Below are 23,467 nucleotides of genomic sequence, written 5' to 3' on the forward strand. Positions count from 1 at the left end.
TCCCACGTGTCGATCCCACTTGGCCTTAAAATCAGGCACGCTGCTGGCCTCAATCACCTGAAGTGGAAGACTATTCCAGCGATCAACCACCCTTTCAGTGAAAAAGAATTTCCTGGTGTCCCCGTGCAGTTTCCCGCCTCTGATTTTCCACGGATGCCCCCTTGTTGCCGTGGAACCCTTGAAAAAGAAGATATCTTCTTCCGCCTCGATGCGGCCCGTGAGATACTTGAACATCTCGATCATGTCTCCCCTCTCTCTGCGTTGCTCAATTTAATAAATATGATATATTAAAATACAAAAAAAAAAAACCCAAAACAAAACATAATTTTGTAAACTGCTTTGATCTGCATATTCAGACTGGGTATTAAACATTAAAAATTAATAATAATATTGAATCCAAGGATAGTTTTTAAAATTCACTTTATTTTGGATCGTCAACAGTAGCACGTTCCATAAATGAGACAACTCAGGCGCACTTTGGGCGAATTCTATAAATCTGCATGCAACTTTATGGAATGCTCCGCGATAGGATCACCATGCCCTTGCCACGTTCCTTTTTGGATATCCTTTTCCCTCCCTCCCTCCATTAATGCTTTTCTTCCTTCTACACCTATTTTCATTAATGAACATATAAACCAGTTTGAAAAATGACCTGAGAATCAATGAAGGGCCCCTTTAATCATGCTGCGGTAAATGCTCCAATGCTCATAGAATTACCATGAGCGTCGGGGCACTTACCTCACTGGCCCACGCTAAAAACCTCTAGCGCACCTTGATTAAAGAGGGGGGGTGGAGGAAATTTCAACAGGGCCTCTACCTTCAAAAGCAAATACGTATATGTGCTTATCAGCTCTCACTGTTCCAGACCAAAGATGCTCATGTCTTTTGGGTGTCAGGTCAAAAGCGCGCCGGGACAAAGGCACGAGCAGACAACTGAGCGCAGCGCAGAGGCGCGCGCCGAAGAAAAAGACTGTTTTTAGGGGCAACGACGGGGGGTGTGGGGGGGAACCCCCCCACTTTACTTAATACAGATTGCGCCGCGTTGTGGGGGCGTTGTCGGGGGTTTGGGGGCTTGTAACCCCCCACATTTTACTGAAAACTTAACTTTTTCCCTGTTTTTAGGGAAAAAGTTACGTTTTCACTAAAATGTGGGGGGTTACAACCCCCCACAATGCCGCCGCGATATGTATTAAGTAAAGTGGGGGGGGCTCCCCAACAAAACCCCCCGTCGCAGCCCCTAAAAAGTTTTTTTCTTCGGCGCGTGCCTCCATCTTGCGTTCAGTTGTCGGCGCGCACCTTTGTCTTCCGTGTTACTGTCTATGAACCGTCTTTTGAGATCAGCGTAGTATATGACTAAAATTAAAGAATAAGTGTGGTGTTGAGTGATGCTGTTTCAACTTAAATGTATGTGTACAGTTTCTAAACATAAGCCAAAATATTTCCCGGAGTATGTTTTTATGATATAGCTAGAGAAAGTACTTGCATATACGGTCTGATTCTATAAATAGCACCTACTCCTTGGGTTTTGGCCAGGTACTAGTGACCTGGATTGGCCACTGTGAAAACAGGCTCTGACCCAATAAGGCTATTCTTATATTGTTATGACACTGCGGGAGGGGAGGGAGGTTGTAGGGAAGGAAAGAGAAGGGGGGACATCTGAGTGGGATAAGGTAGAGAAGGGATGAGGTGATGCTGAAGGGAGGGGGATAGGAAAGGGAAGATGCTGAACAGGGAAAAAGGGCCTTGAACCACTCCTAGCAGGGGAGGGAGGCACAGCTGAAGGTTCAGCTACAGCATCATATAACCTTGGACCAGTTGTCTCTAGGAAAGGAAAATGGTGAGAGACACTCAGGACTCCCTTTTATGAAGCCGCGTTAGCGGCTTTATCGCATGGGACTTTTCATCACGCGCTAGCCGAAAAACTACCGCCTGCTCAAGCGGAGGCAGTAGCGGCTAGCGCGGCCGGCAGTTTAGCGCACGCTATTACGCGCATTAAACCGCTAACGCGGCTTCGTAAAAGGAGCCCCCCCGTCTAATATAGATAACGATGTATTTATGTCTAGCTGCCAAACAGTGAATCCCTTTCGTTCACATTTTGCAGAAAAAGCTCAGCTTTGCATGTGGCTTTCATTAAGCAAAATTTGCCTTCAATTTGAGGAAGTGAAGGATTAGCTGGAATTCAGGGAACTCGGAGGCAAGAAACACGAATACAGTTTATATTTTACAGTTTCAGCCGTGGTTCAGTTTCCCCGAAATCAGCATTGACAGAAACCACAATTTCGGTCTTTCAGGGGGAGATCAGAAACCAGTTTCAGGAAATAGAACCAACTTTGATGGTAAACATAGCTGCTTAAAGTAAGAATCACTCTACGCCAGCCTACCTCTTCAGGAGAATTCCATTTTGTTGGCAGGTCCTGAAAGAATCAGATGCAGAAATCTTTTCAGAAGAAGAGTTCCATTTTGTTGACAGGTGCAGAACTCTGTAGTAACACACAGAATTTGGTTTTCAAGTCATATTCTATCTTTTTTTATGGCAAATGAAAAATAGCTCAAAACTATGACTTTACTCAAAATAATATACAAAAACAATATATAAAAATTTTTAAAAAATGTAAAAACGTCATCCCAATATAACATTGTGCTACATGCAGCTTATCTTGGTTTTGATGTGGGTATGTGATATTGCATTACAGTGCCAACAAGGTTGGGCTGTCTTGACATGGTAGATCAGCAGATCTTAACCAGTTCTATGCATTCATAGGTTTAACAAGTTATAGTATATCTGAGATTCCTGATGCAAGCCAAAAGGCCAAAACACGGGCATAATGAGCTGAAAGTTTTGTTATTAAAAGAACTATTCGGCATCCTGAGATCATCTCCACTGTGTTCATGTGTATGTGATGAAGGTCAACAGGTACTGTCAGCTTATAGTTCCTGCTTCTTGCAGCAAACAGCATCCTGAGTTACCAGGAAATAAAGTTGTTTCCTGGAATAGTGCAGGATGCTGAGTTAAAGCATATCTGATCGCCAGGGTAGAAAGGAATACAGCACGGCCATATGATAACCTCTCCTTCATTTAACTCATCAGACTTTCAAAAAGGAACGCATCGATAAATAAGCCGAGATGACTGGCTGTTAATGGTTTCTAATACAAACAGACCCAAATCTACCCAAAAACCTCAATAGACATTAACATGTTTTTTAAGCATCTAACTTTTCATTTTTTTCCAATTAGGGGCTAATTTTATAAGGAGTCTCCTAGCTTTAGATACTAAAAATGGGCACAAATACCAGTACTGCTTATATTTACCAATGAAGGTGAAAGTCACCGATATTGATTTGATTTTTTTAAAAAAAGATGTGAGCTTTTGTGGTGCAAAACATAGGGCTCTTTTTACAAAGGTGCGTTAGGGCCTTAATGCGCAGAATAGCGCGCGCTAAAATGCCACGCGTGCTAGCCGCTACCGCCTCCTTTTAAGCAGGCATTAATTTTTCAGCTAACGTGCGCTAATCTCGTGCGTGCGCTAAAAACGCTAGCGCACCTTAGTAAAAGGAGCCCATCATGTGTTTATTGATGTCTTTACGACCAACTCAACTTCAGAAAGGAAAGGAAATGTAACCAAAACTGGGCCCAAGTGCCACATGCATCAGTGGTCACTTACACGCACATGTGACCTCTTATAAAATACTGACTAGTGTGAAAGTACAGGCGTAAGTTTCATGGTTTGTGCTTTCACTATGGGTGTGCACACAGGGACAAAGTATGAGCAGGAACCACACTTATACAAGTAGATTATAGAATTCCTTAATTTACATACATATGCGCATAAAGGGGCTGAATCTATTAAGAGCGCCTACCTAACTTAATTGGCAAAATACCTTTAATAGGCTCAGTAATTGCCCAAAAAACCTACTTGGACAATCCCATGCCGATTCTATAAGACACAGGCACCTATCACATGATGTTTAGCAGCTCCTAACACCTAAGTGGGTGTTTCTGTGGGCGGAGTGTGAGTTAGGCGCCATTAAGCGTGATTCTCCAAAACCTTAGACACCTGAAACTTAGGCCCCTTAATATCCTTGCCTACATTTCAGGTGCCTGAGTTTTTACATACACGCCGCTAGCTGTGATTCTGTAAATGGGACCTAAGCATAACTGACATGCAGGCAGCGCCTTTTTATTTTAGGCGCTGGCTGATTTAAGCGCCGTTTATAGAATCAGCTCCAAAGTGCATATTAACTTGAACTAGATTCTATAAATGGCACCCAAATGTGGGCACTGAACACTATTTTATACATGCACTCCGAGTGGAGCACTATTTATAGAATGGCACGTAGTGCCGGGATCCGCACCCAACTTTGGGTGGGAGGATTTACACCAACTAAAACCTGGTGTAAATTAAAGTGAAAATCCCCCCAATTCTATAATACTGCATGCATCTTTAGTGAACACCCCTGACCCGCTCATGCTCCTCCCATGGACACGCCCCCTTTTCAGCTGCATTCTAAAAGATTTGCAAGCGCATCTTTATAGAATAGGGCTTAGCAAGATGAATGCATAAAATCCAAATTGTTGCCCATTAACACTAATAATTGATTGGTAGTGTCCAATTATTGGTGCTAACTGGCTCGTTACTCAAATTGCAGGGCCACGTTTATTTTTATCCTAGGAAAATGAGATACACCTCGTTTTTCAACTGGTTCTGAAGCAATTGACATTATTTTTTTGAATTCAATTTTTTCAAACTTTGCCACAAATAGAAAAAGAATATACCTAAAACAGAGTGGAGGAGCAGCCTAGTGGTTAAAACATCTGCCTCAGCAACTTGAGGTTGTAAGATCAAATCCCACCATAGCTCCTTGTGACTCTGGGCAAGTCACTTAGCACTTCATTGCCCCAGGTACAAAATATGCCTAAAAAAATGTAAACTGCTTTGATTGTAACCATGCAGAAAAAGTATATCAAGTCCCATTCACTTTAAACAAAATAGTACCTTATATACTTGAATATAGGATAAGATTTTGGGGTAAAAAAAATGGCCCAAAAATGGGGGTCAAGTCCTATATTCAGGTCATCACACAGTGACTACCCTACCCTCTCCCGGACTTGCTGCAGGCCTCTGCTGGCCTGCCGTATGACCTGGTAGACCGGGAAAGGAGGGATCCCTTCTATCTCCCGTCCCGGCCGATTCTAACAATTTTTTTACCCCCCGCGTACCTTTTTTCGCATCCCTAGTGGTCCAGCAGTTTATGCGCAGGAGCGAGCTTTTTGCACTCCTGCCTCGTGCTCAGGGCTGTGGAGTCGTAGACAATTTTGGGTACCAGGAGTTGGAGTCGATAAAAATGTACCGACTCCGATGCCTGATAAATTTAAATTATAATTAAAAAAAAAAAAAAATACAGCTAGTTCAAATATCTCATTTCACAAATAGTCATAATTAACACATTGAGGGCATTTTTCGCTGATCAACGCCGAAAAGTGGGCAAATTTTTTAAATGTTGCACAGGAAATTACATTTCGTGTAAAATAGCTGTAAGTTCTAAACCATTGCTTATTTTTGAATAAAACGTTTGGTTTCTTTTCTTATATTGAATTCAGTAAAGCGACATCGCACATGCGTGAAAGATAAACGACCAGAAAATGTCCAATTAAAGAGATTCCAGCAGGAGTTTTTTTAAAGAATTAAAAGAAGTAGAAAAGTATAATCACTCATCAAAATTGACTGCAGAAGATTATTAGTGATGCGGCTAGAACTGTAACAGCAATGCCACTCACCCAAGTCAGTGCTGAAAGACAATTTTCAGCTCTAAAAATAATCAAGTCAGATTTAAGAGGATCTTGCAGAAGTAATTCTGTTTCTTAGAACAACACCAAATTGAGTTAGTTTTGGATTACATTTAACAGCTATTCTACTCCACAACTATATTCCAAGTTTAATATATAAACTGTTTTAGGTTTTCCAGATTTTGGTTTTGTTCATATAGTTAAGCTTTGTTTTTGTTTTAAAACTACCAAAGAATGTGGCTCATATTTTTTAACTGGTAACGCTCCTGATTTTTATGCATGCAATGCTACTACTTCATAGCCACTTGATAAAAATAATAAATAAAACCTTATTGTTTTCATTTTTTTTGTCTTTTGTTTAAACTGGCCAATAGAGTAGAGCGTCAGCTTCCTAGCCAGTAGTTCTATGGCATGGTTAAATGGCATGTATGTTGCCTTCCTCCAATCAACGTGGAAAATACATTAGCATATTAAATACAGAGGAGTCGGAGTCGAAGGATTTATCTACCGACTCCATAGCCCTGCTCGCGCTGAACCCCTCCCTCAGATCTCGCAGCCAACGGCAAGTGGACGGCACGTAGGAGCAAGCTTTTTGAGCTCCCGCCCGGCCCTGCGCCGCTCCCTGAATGGCTGCTGCCAGTTCTCACGAGTCCCTGTGAGCATCGGAGCAGTTACCGCCGCTGCCGGGGCTGAAACTCGCGCTATGCGTTGGTAAAGGAGAGGGTATGTTAGATGTGTCACTACCAGTGGTGTAGTAAGGGTGAGAGGCACCTGGGGTGGCGGCACCCCTCACCCGCTCCCGTGCGCACACCCCCTCTTCCCCGTATCTTTTTTCACTTCTGCAGCGCAAGCAGTATGCCCACGTCAGTGTCGGCTCGTCCTCCGACATCACTTCTTAGGCGCGAGTCCTGGAAGCGAAGTCAGAGAGAGCACCGATGACGACATGGGCAGCAACTTCATACCGGGGAAGTAAAAAAAAAAAAAAAGGTATGGAAAAAGGCAAGGGGCGCGCACACGCAGCGCAAGACTGCACCCGGGGTGGGCCGCCCTCCCCCTTACTACTACACTGGTCACTACTACTCCCACTGGTCACTACTACGGTGACGAGACAATCATGCCGACAATCGAGCGCTGACAATTCGGCGCAAGACACAAGCGAGCCGTGGGAAAACTTAGTTTTAAAGAGCTCTGATGGAAGGTGTGGGGGGAACCCCCCCACACTTAACTGCATACTGTTTGAGCTGGCGTTTAGGGGGGTGCAACTCCCCACATAGAGAAAACGGAACTTTTCCTGAAAAAAATCAGAAAAAGTTCCGTTTTCTCTATAATGGAGGGTTCCAACCCCCAAAACTCCCCCCCCCCACAACAGCAGCGCAAACACTATGCAGTAAAGTGGGGGGGTTCCCCACTCACACTCCGCTTCGGAGCTCTTTAAAACTAAGTTTCCCGCGGCGCGCTGGGATCTTGCGCCAAATTGTCTGCCTTCCATTGTTGGCGCGCTGGTGTCTGGCGCACGACTGACTATGAACCACTATTCACAGTTAGGTGCTCACAGTTAAAAGAAGTCTATGGCTGGTGTAAAGAATTAGCCGTCCCAATACCAGGATGCGTTAGTATTCTATAACGGAAACCAGATGCTGTTATAGAACAGACTCTCACCACGTGGCATTGGGGTGCCCTAATGAAAGTACCTACTTATAGAATCACTGTAGAGCAGATTTCCAAATGTCTTTTAGGGCCAGATCTGGTGCTGCTGCTGCTTCTATGTCTTCCCACCAGTTTGCAAATAATTACGCAATATGCACAGAAACACAAAATGTACCTGGTACCACAGTAGATGACGGCAGCAGTGGCACAGCGATGGCAAGTGGCACCTAGGGTGGTGCTCCCCCTGCCCCCCCCCCCCCACCGCTCCATCCCTACCCCCTCTGCTGCATGCACACACTTCCCTTCCTCCGTACCTCTTTAATTTTCTCGGAATGAGCAGCATCACGAACTTGCTGCTCGCGTCATTATCAGCTCTCCTTCTGACGTCACTTCCTTAGACACGGGACCCAGAAGTGACATCAGAGAGAGCCGACACCGACGCCGGCAGCGAGTTCATGATGCTGCTCGTGCCCGAGAAATTAAAGAGGTACAAGGGAAGGGGCGCATGTGAATGGTGGGGAGGGGGAAGTCGTGAAGGAACAGAGGGCGGAGAGGAGGATGGGTGCTGCTTCCTCCACCAAGACTGCGCCTGGCGTGGACCTCCCCCGCTTCCCCCTTACTATACCACTGGACGGCAGATAACTTCAGTGTGACCCTTCTAGTCTGCCCTTTATGGTGGTGAAGGTTGTAACTGCTGCTCTATACAGAGTTATTACCCTACCCTCCCTTTTAAGCTGAAATGATTACAGTGTTCCCCCGTGAATTTGCGGTTCGCGATTTCACTCATTCGCGGTATTCTCCGATCACCTCTTCCTGTACTAAAGTCGGGTTCCACCAATCAGGAGCTGCGTGTCAAAGCAGCTCCTGATTGGTGTAGCCCGACTTTTAGTTCACGAAGAGACGGTCAGAGCATACCGCGAGTGATTTCCTTCACTCGCCGGCACTCCAGCTGTCCTCTCCTGCCTCCCCAGGCGAAAAACCGTATTCGCGGTTTTTCGATATTCGCGGGGGTTCCTGGAACGGAACCCCCGCGAATATCGGGGGAGTACTGTATTGAGACTTTTAAGAAAACATGGGGTGGAGGATGAGCTATGAAAAGTAGCAGTTACAACCCTCACCAGCGTACTGGCCAGTTATTTGTAAATGCCTTTTTTTTTTTTAGCTATTTAAAGTTGATGAATTAGTCACAATTTTTATTATCTAAATTATGGCATTTTTCTGAGGATTGTTCCTATGTTAATTTTATCACACACTTATTTTATTAGGTATTTGTATTATTATCTGTCTATTTTAAATATTATGTATGTAAATTTTGTAAACCGCTTAGTTTTAAACGTTATATAAATTTTTTAAATAAATAAATTAGAAGAGCCACACTGGTCTTTATCTGCCATCATCTACTAAGGGGCCCTTTTACTAAAGTAAGAAGTTTTGCACTTAAAACACTTTTAACACAAGATATCAGGGTGCACCAGGTATAAAACTAACATAGTACCTAATGGTCGTCATGCCTAAAATGTAACCAGCAGTTACCCATAATGCACCTAATCACATGGTATTCAGCTCATAGAGCAGAAAGGGGATAGGGACTTCAATTTGATATACTGCCTTATTAAAATTCAAAGCTGTTTTACATAATATAAAAACAAAGTATAATAAGAACGTACATTGGAAACAAATAAACAATGCTACAAACAATCAAACGCACTGACAAACATTAACTTACCGATACAGGATGGAAATGGGCAGAAATACCATTTTTTGGTTACACATTCAAAGCAGTTTACATATATACAGGTACTTATTTTGTATCTGGGACAATGGAAGATTTAGGTCCAGATTCCCATCACTTAAGGTTGCCTTTAACTTGGTTGCTAAACCAGTTCCAGCCGGTTTAGCATGCAATGTATTTTAGCGTCGGATTATCAAAACGGCTTACCGTAGTCTTTTCCGAGCTTCCTAGCAGTCTCCGATTCTGCCGTGCAAATGGACTCATCAATATTTAAACGAGCACTCTGATGGATTCCTCAACATCGCCAAGTGATTCTCCAAACGCGGCGTTGGTTTTTGGCGACCAAAAATCAGGGGTGCCAGTACTTTGAAAAGCGCATCTCTGGCATGTGTTTTGATTGTGGTTCATGGGGGGGGGAAAACAACTAAATGATTCACATAAATTATATAGTCTTTTTTGGGGGGGGGAGGAAGTTAGACAAAAGCACGCTTCTTGAGCATGTGTATTATGTATTTCTTCAGCATGTGTCTTATATATTTCTAGCCAAGGTTCATGATAACATTTGACATTAAAAACAAATTACAAAATTTATATGAATTATAGCGGTTGGGGGGGGGGAGAAAAGGCATGTTATATGCGCGCTTGTTGAAAGCTGATGTTGCATCTTCCCTCCCTTCATCCAGTAGCTCTGGCACGCCTATGACTGACACACCGCTTACGGTGTTGCTTTTCCCCGACACATGCACACATTCACACTTCTTTCACGGTGTATTCTGCGCATGTGCCGATCACTATCGCCAGCGATTCATCTCATATAAATTTAGCAAACCTTCGCTACTCTCCGCCAATCTAATTTGTGTGTACAGTTTTGTCTTAGAATGACTTGCAATAATGGCAGTGACGATGGCCCATCAGTTTTTACCGCAAAGTTTTGAGAATCTAGCCCTAAGTGACTTTTGGCCAGAGTCACAAGGAGCAGTGCTGGGATTTGATCCAACAACCTCAGGGTGCTGAGGCCGCAACTCTACCTCTAGGCAACTCCTCAACTCCAGAAGCACTTAGCACCTCCTGTTTAGGAAATTGTAAGTGATCCTTTGCTAACTGTGCAGTAGCACATGCTAAAAGCAGTGTGTCAAATGCCAAAGGCTTTCCATGCCCTGCTCACTTCCATCCCATTCCCACCCCACCCCCCAAAAAAGTCCAAAACATTGCAACTTATTGCACTGCATTGGTTGTGAATGTGTTTGTGTGTTAGTTGCCAATCAAAATCTCTGAAGAACACTGACCTCCCAAAAGACTCCACCATTCCTTCTCGGTTGGGCTGAGAACTTTTCAGCAACATAAGAACATAAGCAGTGCCTCTGTTGGGTCAGACTAGAGGTCCATCACGCCCAGCAGTCCGCTCACACGGCGGCCCATCAGGTCCAGGACCTGTATAGTAATCCCTGGTACCATAAAAACTGATTCTGCAAAACAATGTGGCACTTAAAAAAAAAAATTTAAAAAAATGGAGTGAGCCTTACTAGCCTATAAAAATATAGCCAGCCATAAAAACAAGTACAACTTCTGAAAAATGGTTTTTCAAAATATAATATGGTTCATTCAGGGCCAGTGCTAGACATGATGGGGGCCCAAGGGCAGGCACTAGGGAGGGAGCCCCAAAGCTTGCTTGCAGGCTGTCCCTCTTTCTACTTCAGGTAGGTTTAGGGTCCCCCCCCCCAGTAATTTGTTTGCCCACCCCTAACGCCAGCCTTGGATGCATGGCGCTAAAAACGAGGGCTGGTGCATTGTTCTTTTGCACATCGGTGCGTACCCTTCCTCGATATGTTTTTTTAAAATAAATTAAGATGACTGGTTTGCAGGAGTCCTCGAATAGTTTAAAATGTCACTGATATACATTTCTTCGTTTTCAAAGATATCTCTTTCTGCAGATCAACGTGTTAAACAGATGAGCCGTGAAGTGGCACCAGAATAATGTATGATTTACCAATTGTATTGCATTATCAAAGTTTGAAAATCAATAAAGATTTAAACAAAACAAAAAAATATATTCTAAACGAGCTAAGTTCCCTCATTATCAGCTCCCTCCTCGAGCCCAATTTGTTTCTTTTTCTGAAGGGGAGAAACATAAAAGTGACACGCAGAAGCAGAGACCCTCTGCAAACACTCTCGTCTTTCTCGGTACCTCCTTCCTCCGTCATTCGCTTTCGCAGCGAACCGCACAGATTCACTTCCCGAGAAACGAAAGCGTTCCGAAGGGCGTCGCTTCCTTCTTATTTCCTCCTGGATCCAACCCTCCCCCTTCCCGTCTCCCGCTCTTTCCCTACGCGCGCTCTTCCGAAAGTGAAACTAGAACGCGCACGTGTTTTCTGAGAAAAGCCGGAGAGGGGGAGGATCCGAGCGGGCTTCAAATTCTGGCACTTGAAAAGAAATGACAGCAGAAGCCGAGCGCCTTGGCAGTGAAAAGCCCGCAGGTCGAGCTCGCTCGGGGCCTCCTGGATTGCTTTATACACACCCTTCCCCCCGGATTATATGTTTTTGTTCATTGCTGGGATCCGCAGGATTAAAAAGGCTGTGAATCGATTCCTCTGGAGCAAACAGGTTGATAGTTCCGAGGCGATTTCATTTCTTATGGTGCGCTTGGAGGAATTACCCGCACCCGGCGGTTATTTAAAAGGTAAGCGGCGGTGCTCGACTAGTTTTGGGATTTTCAAAGTGCTTATGGGGGGGGGGGAGGGATTGAATCAGAGTTAATGCCCGGTGCCTTACTTAACAGTTGAGAACAGATACCTTTTGGAAGGTGATCTGCGCAGTTTGGGGATTTTTAATCGGATGGTATCATCTGCTGCTGACTGCCGAGAACATCTAATAACAGGCAGAAAGCTGCATAAATCAAAATGAAAAAATAAAAATAAAAAATTTGCAAGTAATGCACGAATCGACTCTGCTTGCAGCAACTTGAAATTCTTGCATTAGCGCCACAGATCAAAGGCCCATAATAATTTGCATACGAAAACGTCTCTTTTTCTGTTAAATTAGTAAAGATCCTGGCTGCTGCTGTTGCCATTAGACACTGTACAGTGGATGCAAACAGAAATGAAAGCTAATGTGATTCTGTCCCGCTGAGAAATTCGGAGAAACAGCAATCATGCTGTTTTGTTGGGGTTGGATTTTTTTTTTCTTTTTCTTCTTTCAAATCAATGTCAGGCAGCAAGAGTACCTGTAAAACCGGCTGCTGGGAATTCATTTCTCAGAAAGCCTCACGGTTTCTCAATTTGCTGGAGCAGTCAATAACTAGGTACTATCAGGCTAAAGTCTGAAATCCGTGCATGCCGGTAAGGTCAAGTCAATCAGCAAAGATGTATTGAACCACCCTGTCAGTAGCAGACATTTTTGGTGTGGAGGGATGGGGAAGCAGGGAGATCTGCAGATAGGAAGCAATTCAGAAGGGATCACTTATGCACGGCATAGAGGAGGAATAAGACCGGCAGAGCCACGGTAATGGTGCTGGGGGTGCATTAGGAGGCTGGGTTGTGTGTGTAGGCTTGGCGTTGCGATCATCTGGGGCAATTTGTAGACGGAGCTCAGAATTATTGCCTTTCTGGGATGGTGTACGGTAATTGAACTCTTTAGCAATCCAGCTCTGTGCTGCTGTACGTCTTGTTTACATTCATGTAATGTCATAATTTTGTGGAATGCGCTCATCTGATTGTGAAACTTTGTCCTGAAACTAGACGAGTGTAATTTTTTTTTTTTTTTTTTTAATGGAACCACTTCATGTTTTCCAACCAGAAATAGTAAATGTTTGGCCTAAGGGGAAAAGGATAAAGACAGAAATCCCAAAAGTGTGTGTGCTAGACTTGGTTTACTGTGACTTTTCTGGCTTTTTAATTTTTTTTTAGATTTCAAATTACATGCAAAGCATAAATTTTGAAAGTAAAATAAGATAATTTACAGCCAATTTTTCCATTAGACATCAAAATATCAGAAAAATAAAGTACACAATATAGTCCTCAAGTTAAGTGGGAGCAAAGATACTGATCCTCCAGGGTAAAAACCAATCAATTTCAATAGAAATACAAGTCTTGATTCTTATTACATCGCATTCCCTTGGGCTGCAAATGAACTTCCCTTCTAAAAAGAAACGAAACTGAACTGGATCACAGACATCTGTTATCTTGGTAGGAAATAAAACATTTACAGAGAAAAATCTTAATTGAAATTGGCCATTTTAATTTTCTATGCAACTGGTAATTGGGAGAAGCTCCCAATTTGCATAGAGATTAAAAAGAGATTTGGGTTTATACATCATACCCAACCAACCGCCTCCAGAAGGTTTTGTTCTGAATATTGAATATCTCTCGTGGTATTATGATTTTGAGCTAATCTTTCTCTCTCTCTCTCTTTTGATCCTGCATAGGCCCCCACGAGCAGCAGCGGTGCCCTGAAGGACGGACGCTATGGAAGACCACATAGGCTGGTCCAGTCTGTAGGATGGTAGCACACAATAAGGTGGCAGATAATGCAGTTGCAGACCCGCGACCTTGCCTCGAAGCCCGGGGCTCCGACCGTTGCCCGGAGGAGGACGAGAAGGAACCGCAGCTGCAGAGAGTCCGCCGTAGCCCGGCCCCCCATCGCAGCGACACTCACTTCCGCACCTTCCGCTCGCACGCCGACTTCAGCCTCATCACGCGCACCAGCGCCATGCTGGACGCCTGCGGTTTCTACTGGGGGCCGATGACGGTCAGCGCCGCCCACGAGAAGCTGAAGAGCGAGCGCGTGGGCACTTTCCTGGTCAGGGACAGCCGGCAAAAGAACTGCTTCTTCGCCATCAGCGTGAAGACGTCGAGCGGGCCCACCAGCGTCCGGATCCTCTTTCAGGGCGGCCGCTTCAGCCTAGATGGCAGCAAAGAGTCGTTCGACTGCGTCTTCGAACTGGTGGAACATTATTTGAGCTCCCCGAAAAAGGTCCTGGTCACCCCCCTGCGCAAGGTCAAGCTGAGGCCCCTGCAAGAGCTGTGCCGCAAAAGCATCGTGGCGACCTTCGGGAGGGAAAACCTGGACTCCATTTCTCTCAACCCTGTGCTGAAAGACTACCTGAAGTCTTTCCCATTTCGGATTTAACTCACTTGCAGCATTAAAGTGCGGGGAAGGAACATGTTGGCCGAAGCTCAATTGCTCTGGATTTTTATATTATTTAATAGTGATCAAGTTTATTTTTGTAGCAATTTATTGTATTTTGGGATTAATCTTGAACACTTGACTTTCTATGTTTACAGAAAAGAACCTTGTTTGCACAAACCAGGGGGCTTTGACCCCTGGCATGATTTTTCTGCTGAGCAGAAAACAGTATTTTATAATATTTTAAAAGGAAATAAACTTTATTATGAAAGTTTAAAAATTATTTCTGGTGGTAACTGTTATGATCTGCAGTCTTATTTTCAGACTTATCTAGTCACTTGCAGTTACTTGTTTTGGGTAGTTTGAAATGTGTACACATGACGTCTGGCTTTAAACAGTTTCCAAGTTTCAAAAAGTACTATATTTAGTAAAGTAAAAATAAACATCAAAGTTTAGTTTCCAGGAAATCCTAAGAAGCTTAACAGATAAAAAAAAAATAGAGGGGCTACTGAGCAGGTGTGGCAGTACCTTATGTGAAATGCAGTATAATTAGGGCTTCTGGGTGTTAATCTGAATATAGAAACATTGATAAAAGGCCTTTGCTTAGATTCTCTGCTCTTTCCCTGTGCTGATGGTCCCACAACTGCCCAAGCTCTAAGTAGCCTAGAGATCTCATTCTCCTCCTGCTGGCTTCACTTAATACACAGCTGCTCCCAGCCCTGGTGAATCTGGGGGCACAGGCCCCAGCGTTTCAAAATAATTGGGGGTGCCAACAGTTGAAAGCAATGGTATTATAGTGTTTTTGTTCCAAGACTGCATCATAACTGTCAACTCTATGGCCTTATTTTGCTAAGCCGCGGTAGAGGTTTCTACTGCGGCCCGGAGCGCTAAATGCTCTATCGGAGCAGCGTTGGAGCGTTTTGTGCTCTGGGCCGTGGTAGAAACCTCTACCACGGCTTAGTAAAAGAGGGGGGTATATGAGGTTGACAAGGAGGCAAGCTGTCAACTGTCCTTGATTTGATTTTCAATAAATTATATTCCGCATATCCTACAATTCTATGTGGATTACAAATTATTCAGGTACTCAAGCATTTTTCCCTTACTGTCCTGGTGGGCTCCCTCTCTATCTAATGTATTAATTTATTTTAAAAATTTATATACCGTTTAAAACTAAATGGTTTACATAATTTACATAAATAGTGTTTAAAATAATCACATAATAAAAACAAATACATAGTAGAATAAACATATAATAAAATAAACATAAAAATAGCCTTCAGGGAAATACCATAATGTGGATAAAAAAGATCATGAATAGTTCATCAACTTTATCAAAAGTAACTAAAAAAAAAAAGGCATCTACAAATACCTGCATCTTTAATAATTTTCTAAACCTTACCCTTTTCATAGCAATTTTGTATCTGACCCACTGAGTTCCATAACTTAACTCCTGCACAACAGAAAGGGCTCCTTTTACTAAGATGCGCTAGCATTTTTAGCACACGCAGGAAATTACCACGCGCTACGCTTCTAGAACTAATGCCAGCTCAATGCAGGTATTAAGGTCTAGCGCACGTGGCAATGTGCGCGCGCTATTCCACGCATTAAATCCCAAAGTCATTTTACCCTTGGGTTCATAGACGTCTTCAATAAAGCTAAATTCTCAGAACGCAAAGATCTTGTTGGTATATAACTGAGTATATTACTTTTAAGCAATTCTGGGATGTTGCCATATATAAATTGATAGAATGGCAAATCATCACTGCTTTATACTGGACGCTGAAGGTGACTGGAAGCCAATGGGGATTAAGTTGAATAGGATGGAGAACAAACTCGTATCTAATCTAATCTTTGGTTCATATACCGGGTCATCTCCCAGTGGAGCTCGACTCGGTTCACATATAATTAAGACTAGAGTACATAGCAGAAAACATAGGAGAAGGAGGAACTAATTAAAAACTAAAGTACATAAGAAAAGCATTAAAAAATAACTATAATATTATCAAGGCACTACTAATTAATTTTTTGTGCCCTTACAGGGGTAATGTGTTCATCATTGGTCTTGGTAAGATGACGCGCATATACTAATTTTTAATTATTTTTACAGGCTCAAAAAGTGATAATGTGCTTATAGTGCTGTAAAGGAGAGGCACTTATCTTTATGCCCGACGGCTGCCCAACCGTTTCACTCTAGGTTTCATCAGGGCTGTGCCTCCTTAAATACTTGCACCAATTTTCTGGTGAAAAGATTTATGAAATCGCTTTCCCAGCCAAAATAACAAGCACGAAAGAACATACATAATTTAGGGAAAAGGGGGACTTGTATACTGGCTTTTTATAGTTTCGCAGCCACACTCAAAGCGGTTTACATACAGGTACTACAAGCATTTTCTCTGTCTGTCCCGGTGGGCTCACAATCTGTCTAATGTAGACTGGGGCAGTGGAGGATTAAGGGGCAAATTCTGTAAGAAGCGCCCAAAAGGTAGGCGCTGAATTAGGCACTGTTCAGCGCGATTCAAGTAAAATTGGGTGCTGTTTAGGGAATCACGCTGAGCGGCACCTATTTTGGAGGCGCCCAATAAATAAGCCAGTTCTTGACACAACTAAAACTTAGGTGGCCATGTAAGCGCTTAAGCACGCTTAAGAGTAGCGATTCTGTAACAAGGCGCCTAACACGAAGCCACGCCCACGCCTAACATGCATAGCGCTTATTTTTTGAAGGCCGCCTACATTTTTAGAGGTGCCTTGTTACAGAATCGCTATTTTTTGATAGGCGCCTGTGTTTCAATTAGTGCTGATTAAAAAGCTTAATTCAGCTTGTTATTCAATTTAGATAGGCGCCTATCTAGTTGGACGCCTCCAAAATAGGTGCCTAACATTAGGCGCCGGTTACAGAATTTGGGCTTAAATGACTTGCCGAGGGTCACAAGGAGCAGTGCAGGATTCGAACCCACAACCTCAGGGTGCCGAGGCTGTAGCTGTAACCACTGCACCACACACTGCTTCTGGTGTTTAATCATGCAGAAGTGCCAGATATACCTCTAGATGCAAACTGGATGAACCATACAGGTCTTTTATCTGCCAAAATTATGGGAATTCCCCCTCCCTGGACACAACGAAGGAGCGTGCTCAATATTTTGGGATGCTCAGCACCCACAGACCTATGTTTGAGGGTAAAGGACTTGAAAGAATGGTAGGGAGAGCTGCTGGAAGGGAAAACACAAATTTATAAGTACCTAAAACATGTCCTTAGTATGCAATATAAAGGACATACAAGTTACAATTAGTTTTATTTGCAAAACATACTTTAGAAGTCATTTCAACATGTGCCATTAAACCTGTTACACGTGGGATGGGGGGGATGAAAATAGTAAGCACTGCCATGAACAGAATATAGGGGGAAGCATGTGCGTTAGTAAATAAGTCATGTCTGGACACAGTATGTTTCTGCCAACATTACAGTTAGGGCTTTTGGTCTTAGGTATTTATAAATTGTAAATGTAGGTGTTTTCCAGTTAATTAGGGATTCTTTGAATATACAAAAAAAAAAAAAATCTGTTTTTTCATGTCACAAGTGCTACTGCTGGGTACCTTTTTCCAGTGGACTCAACAATGAATTTAGATATCAGCAGCAAAGAACAGACACACATAGTGAGTGCAGGAAACAAGAAAGGTTTGGAAAAGTCCATAGTCTGTTATTGAGAAAGACATGGAAGAAGCCACTGCTTGTCCTGAATCAGTAGCATGGAATGTTGCTACTCTGGGGTTCTGGAATCTTTTGTTACTCTGGGGATTCTGTATGGAATGTTTCTACTCTGGGATTCTGGAATCTTGCTTACTCTGAGATAATAGAATGTTGCTACTCCTTGGGTTTTGGCCAGGTATTAGTGACCTGGATTGGCCTCTGTGAGAACGGGCTACTGGGTTTAATGGACCATTGGTCTGACCCAGTAAGGCTCTTCTTATGTTCTTATGACAGCGGAAGAAGGGTGTTGAGGGGAAGTGGTGTTTTTCTGATGTGTATTGAGGTGTACTATCATTGTTAAAACCTAAAATCAGAAGTGTGAATCATATTATTCTTAACTGAGGGGCCCTTCTGGACATTAAGGGCATCTTATTTTATCAAGCGGGAGGTGTGGGTCGGCGCAGTAAGTGCATCGAAGCCCATAGGGATTGAATGGACTTTGGTGCATTTGCCACGCAGCACTCGCTACTGCGGCTTGATAAAAGAGGTTCTAAGTTTTGAGCTTAATGTGCTGTAACGCAGACTCTTAACATGCAGCAAACCCCAAACTAATGCTGTATTAAAGGGCATTCCCACTATTTTTTTTATTGTAGGTCATGTGTTAAGATTTGGATTAATGCACAATAGGTGCTCCTGGTTTACACAGAAAAACTTACTCCTGGATTCTATAAAGTTGCGTGCAATGGTGTAGTAAGGAGGGGAGTGACCATCACGAGCACCGTCTTGGCGGGGGCATGGGCACCTCTTCTTTCTGTCCCCCTGCTCCTTCCCACCCCTCCCCACCGCGGGTCTTCACGTCTGGCCTCCCCCCTCTCCACCTTACCACTAGCTTTTTGATGGCGTGAGCAGCAGTTCTAACCTGCTGCTTGCGCCGACCTCGGAACTTCCCTCTGACATTACTTCCGGGTCTCGCGACAAGGATGTGACATCAGAGGCAGAGCCGATGCCAGCGCAGGCAGGAAGTTGGAGATGCTGCTTGCGCTGGGGAAGCGAAACAGGTATGGGGAAAGGGTAGGAGGTGATGGGGGGCATTACCGCCCTAGGAGCCTCCCACCCTCATTATACCAATGGTTGCACGTCCAAGTTTCAGACTACCCCCCAAATTTGAGTGCACAAGTTCTAGACTAATGCCAATTGTGTGCCTAATATAATTGTTAAGTTAGGCACCAGTTGGCCTTGGGTACCAATAATGGCCCTTAAGTGGCATTAAGAAATTTAAGAAGTGCCTCTGCTGAGTCCATCGTGCCCAGCAGTCCGCTCGCGCGGCGGCCCAACAGGTCCAGGACCTGTGTAGTAGTCCTCTATCTATACCCCTCTATCCCCTTTTCCTTCAGAAAATTATTCAATTCCTTCTTAAACCCTAATACCGTACTCTGTCCTATCACGTCCTCTGGAAGCTCATTCCAGGTGTCCACCACCCCCTGGGTGAAGAAAAACTTCCTAGCATTGGTTTTGAATCTGTCCCCTTTCAGCTTTTCCGAATGCCCTCTCGTTCTTGTAGTTTTCGAAAGTTTGAAGAATCTGTCCCTCTCTCTACTTTCTCTATGCCCTTCATGATCTTGTTAAGTTTCTATCATATCCCCTCTAATTCTCCTCTTCTCCAGGGAAAAGAGCCCCAGTTTCTTAACATACCCCAAAATTCTGTAGATGGCGCCTTAAGTTATGCGCACAAATCGGTGTGCGCAGCCGATTTGCGCATACAACTTAATTACTTGCCCTAATAAGCGGTGATAATTGACAACATCTCGGTGGATGATAATTGGCACCAATTAAAAGTTATGCGCACAACTTAGAAAGTGCAATTTTATTTTTAAAATGCAGCAGTTCTAGTGTGCAAATTTGAAAAGTGCTCTGAACAGGCCGCTCGCCCACTGGGGGGGTCTTGCCTCTGCCACATCACTGATGATGCAGCAGAAGGAAGCCCTGCTGGGCAGGCTGTGAGCAGCTACCTCCACCACTGCTGCTGCTGCTGCTTTAGGAGTCCTGAAAGTATGTCAGATCTTGTGGTGGGAGGGTTGGTTTGGAGGTGCTGCACAGGAGCATGGGAGGGAGGGATGGAAAGCTGCCGCACGGGGGAAGAGAGGAAGAGGTATTGGACATGAGGCGGAGGAGAGGAAGGGAGAGATGCAGCAAAGATGTCGAATGGGGTGAGAGGGAGAAATCCTGCATATGGTGGAGAGGAGGGAGGGAGAAATGTTGGACATAGGGTGGAGGGCAGTGAGAGATGGTGCACGGGGAGAGAGAAAGAAGAAAACATCAAATGGGCAGGAGACTCTGGTGAGCAAGTTAACAGAAGACAAACAGAAACCAGAGCCTGGGACCAACATGATTTGATTAATAAAATGACCAGACAACAAAAGGTAGAAAAAATAATTTTATTTTCTATTTTGTGATTACAATATGTCAGATTTGAAATGTGTATCCAGAGCTGCTGTTAGACGGTGAGCTAGGACCTAACAGAGAGAGAGGAAAAGTCTGGTTTGTTTATTTTGTTTACACCACAATACCAGCATAGGGTTGGTGAGGGCAAAGGGGGGTGGGGTGGGGTGTGTGAAAAGGCTACAAAATAACCCCACCAGGACATTTTCTAAATTGCACTATGTTTCAGTTGGTTAAAGTTAGGCATGGGTTCCAGCATAAGCCCTAGTCTATAAACCGCGCCTAACCTTAAGCGCCATTTATAGAATAAGGCAGATCAGTTTTTTTCAGTGCTGATTGTTTAGGTATCAAATACAGAATTTACACCCCCCCTTTTTTTTTTACAAAACCGTGATAGCGATTTTTAGCACAGGCCGGTGCGCTGAATGCGCTGCTCCCAAAGCTCATAGGAACCAGGAGCAGTGTAGAGCATTCAGTGTGCTGGCCTGCACTAAAAACTGCTATTGTGGTTTTGTAAAAGCAGGAGTTAGTCCTAATGCCCTGTAGTAGAAAGACCCCTGAATTCTTTCTCCATCGAGAATTATTTATTCTACTGATCTTTGAGCACCTGGGCTAGCTGTGAATTTGCTACCACTTCATCCCTTTCACCGTGCTACAATTCAAGTCTTCTGGGTCAGTGCTGCATGTGATTTAAAAATAGAACAAATCCTACAAGAGTTTTTCTTAGATTTGCAGCGTGTTGTTTTTTCTAAATGATTCAACTGCAACTTATTACTTGCTCCTAAAAATGATCAGGCGAGTACAGTAAACATGAAATGTTGAATTTTTTTATTTTTTTTTTAAGTTGCTGGGTATGGGAGATGGGCAAAAGTATTTGAACATGTGGGATATTATTTCTCATCTTAGAAGGCATTTATAAATCCACTGTTTATGGGGATAATGAAAAGCTAGAGGAAGGATTAGGAACCCTGGAGGTTAGGCGTCAGGCTTGCACTTCCTAAGGCTTTCTCCAGGAGTTCAAAGCATCCCTCCCTTACATTGCCAGACCCTCGGATTTTGGTGAGACAGATGGTCTCATTGCTCACATGCTTTGGGATTTCAGCCTTCAAGGCTTACATTTTGCTCTCGCTTGAGTGTCTCTCACACACACTTTGGCTTTGTTTCCTGTTACCACAATGTGTTTTTCGTGTTTTAGTATAAGGCACTCACCTGAGAGATGCATGAAGCCCTTCCTTAGTGGGGCACTAGGCTTAATAAACTGAAGCATTTTCAGGCCCTTCCTGGAACTACTTCAGGCACAAATTATTTCATTCCTTAAGAGAAATATAACGTCAAAGATGTTAAAAGTGGCTTCTCGTCTTTACCAAGGAGTAAAGGAAATTAGGGTGGAGTGTTGCTGTTTCCTCAGAAGCTGCAGTAGTACCTTCCTGATGCATATCATATAAAAAAAGACAGCACAAAAAGTTAAAACATACCGTGAGGCATGACTTTTTAAAAGACAGCTATATACATATATGATAAAATATGAAACAATACAAGAAATGTCTTTGCTTTCAGAACAAAGAACAACAGAGGAAGCCAAGAAGAATATAAGAACAACTCTACTGAGTCAGACCAATGGTCCATCTAGACTAGTTTCCTATTTCCAACAATGTCCAAAGCAAGTTACAAATACCTGACAGAAACCCAAATAGTAGCAACATTCCACATAGAATCCCAAATAGAAGCAACATTCTATGCTACCGATCCCAAGGCAAGCAGTTTTTTTTTCAAGTTTCAAGTTGTATTAAAATTTTGATTCAATCGCAAATATCATAATTCAAAGCGATGTACAAATAAAAAGGGGAGTCCACCATGTTTAAAAACATTGAAGTCAAAGACATTACAAAACTGCACAAAAGGAGAGCTGGAGGAACTACAATAAATATAGAAAAGAAAGACAAAAAAAAGATCAAATCATGGACTGTGGGCAAACCTTTTTTAAACCCTGCTACGCTAACCACTGTTACCACATCTTCCGGTAATGTGTTCCAGAGCTTCACTATTCTTTGAGGGACAAATATTTCCTCCTATTTGTTTTAAAGGTATTTCCATGTAACTTCAGCGAGTGTCCCCTAGCCTATGTCATTTTTGAAAGAGTAGAAAATTGATTCATTTTTACCTGTTCTACACCACTCGGGATTTTGTAGACCTCAATCATATCTCCATTCAGCCATCTCTTTTCCAAGCTGAAGAGCTCTAATCTCTTTAGCTTTTCCTCAAACGAGAGGAGTTCCATCCCCTTTATCGTTGTGGTTGCTCTTCTTTGAACCTTTTTTATTTCCACTATATCTTTTTGGAGATACTGCGACCGGCCTTATTTTTTCATCCCTTTCCTGATAGTTCCTAGCATCCTGTTTGCATTTTTGGCTGCTGCCACATATCGGGTGGATGGTTTCATGGGTGCTCACCCCCAACTTACAGATGGTGCATCTGTAACTTATTTGGATTATTCTTTTCAATTTGCATGAACATTTTTTTGGGGGGTGGTAATGGACACATGAAGTTCTCCATAAGAACATCCATTTGCTAAACAGCCAATCACAGTGATAATCAATTGCATGCCAAGTTGACATGATTGAATAGTGGCGCTTCACCCCCCCCCCACCCCCCATCTATATCTTCTACTATTTTAATGGATTTTAATCCTCTTGTGTTTCCCTCTTAATGTCTCTCTTTCCTCTCAATTATTACAGAAGCATACATCAACTCACATTGGCTACCAATCCAAGAAAGAATACTATTTAAATTCTACTGTATGTTATTTAAAGCCTTAAATGGAGACAGCCCAACCTACCTGAACAACCGCCTCATCCAAACCACCTCAATCAGACATAGAAAAACACACACCCCTCGATCAGAGAAGTAAAACAGAAAAAACTATATGATGGCCTCCTGGCCACTCAAGCAGCTAAACTAGATAACCAAATCTCCAATCTACTGATAACGACACCAGACTACAAAAAGTTCAGAAAATAAATAAAGACTACATTCTGCAAGAAATTCCTGAAACAGCCCT

At 43.2% G+C, this 23,467-nt stretch overlaps 1 protein-coding gene and 1 long non-coding RNA gene across 2 annotated transcripts in view; one reads left to right on the forward strand and one right to left on the reverse strand.

The window, feature by feature from the left end:
* Positions 1-11,499, reverse strand: part of LOC117345884 — a 58,669-nt gene extending 47,170 nt beyond the window's left edge. The window contains exons 1-2 of the long non-coding RNA XR_004536523.1: positions 11,350-11,499; positions 2,382-2,480 (exon numbers count right to left, since the gene is read on the reverse strand). This is a non-coding gene — a long non-coding RNA (uncharacterized LOC117345884). The remainder of the gene's footprint in view (positions 1-2,381; positions 2,481-11,349) is intronic.
* Positions 11,500-11,597: 98 nt separating this feature from the next.
* Positions 11,598-14,568, forward strand: SOCS1 (suppressor of cytokine signaling 1). Its single transcript, XM_033915175.1, has 2 exons — positions 11,598-11,841; positions 13,585-14,568. Exon 2 carries the CDS (start codon positions 13,659-13,661, stop codon positions 14,286-14,288), a length of 630 nt encoding a protein of 209 aa, XP_033771066.1. The 5' UTR covers positions 11,598-11,841; positions 13,585-13,658; the 3' UTR covers positions 14,289-14,568.
* Positions 14,569-23,467: the final 8,899 nt, after the last annotated feature.

Source organism: Geotrypetes seraphini, chromosome 11 (assembly GCF_902459505.1).
Source record: "Geotrypetes seraphini chromosome 11, aGeoSer1.1, whole genome shotgun sequence".
In the NCBI taxonomy this organism is placed as follows: domain Eukaryota; kingdom Metazoa; phylum Chordata; class Amphibia; order Gymnophiona; family Dermophiidae; genus Geotrypetes; species Geotrypetes seraphini.

Excerpts from the sequence above, each read along its gene's own strand:
- SOCS1 (XM_033915175.1), top strand. The coding sequence starts at position 13,659 with ATGGTAGCACACAATAAGGTGGCAGATAATGCAGTTGCAGACCCGCGA.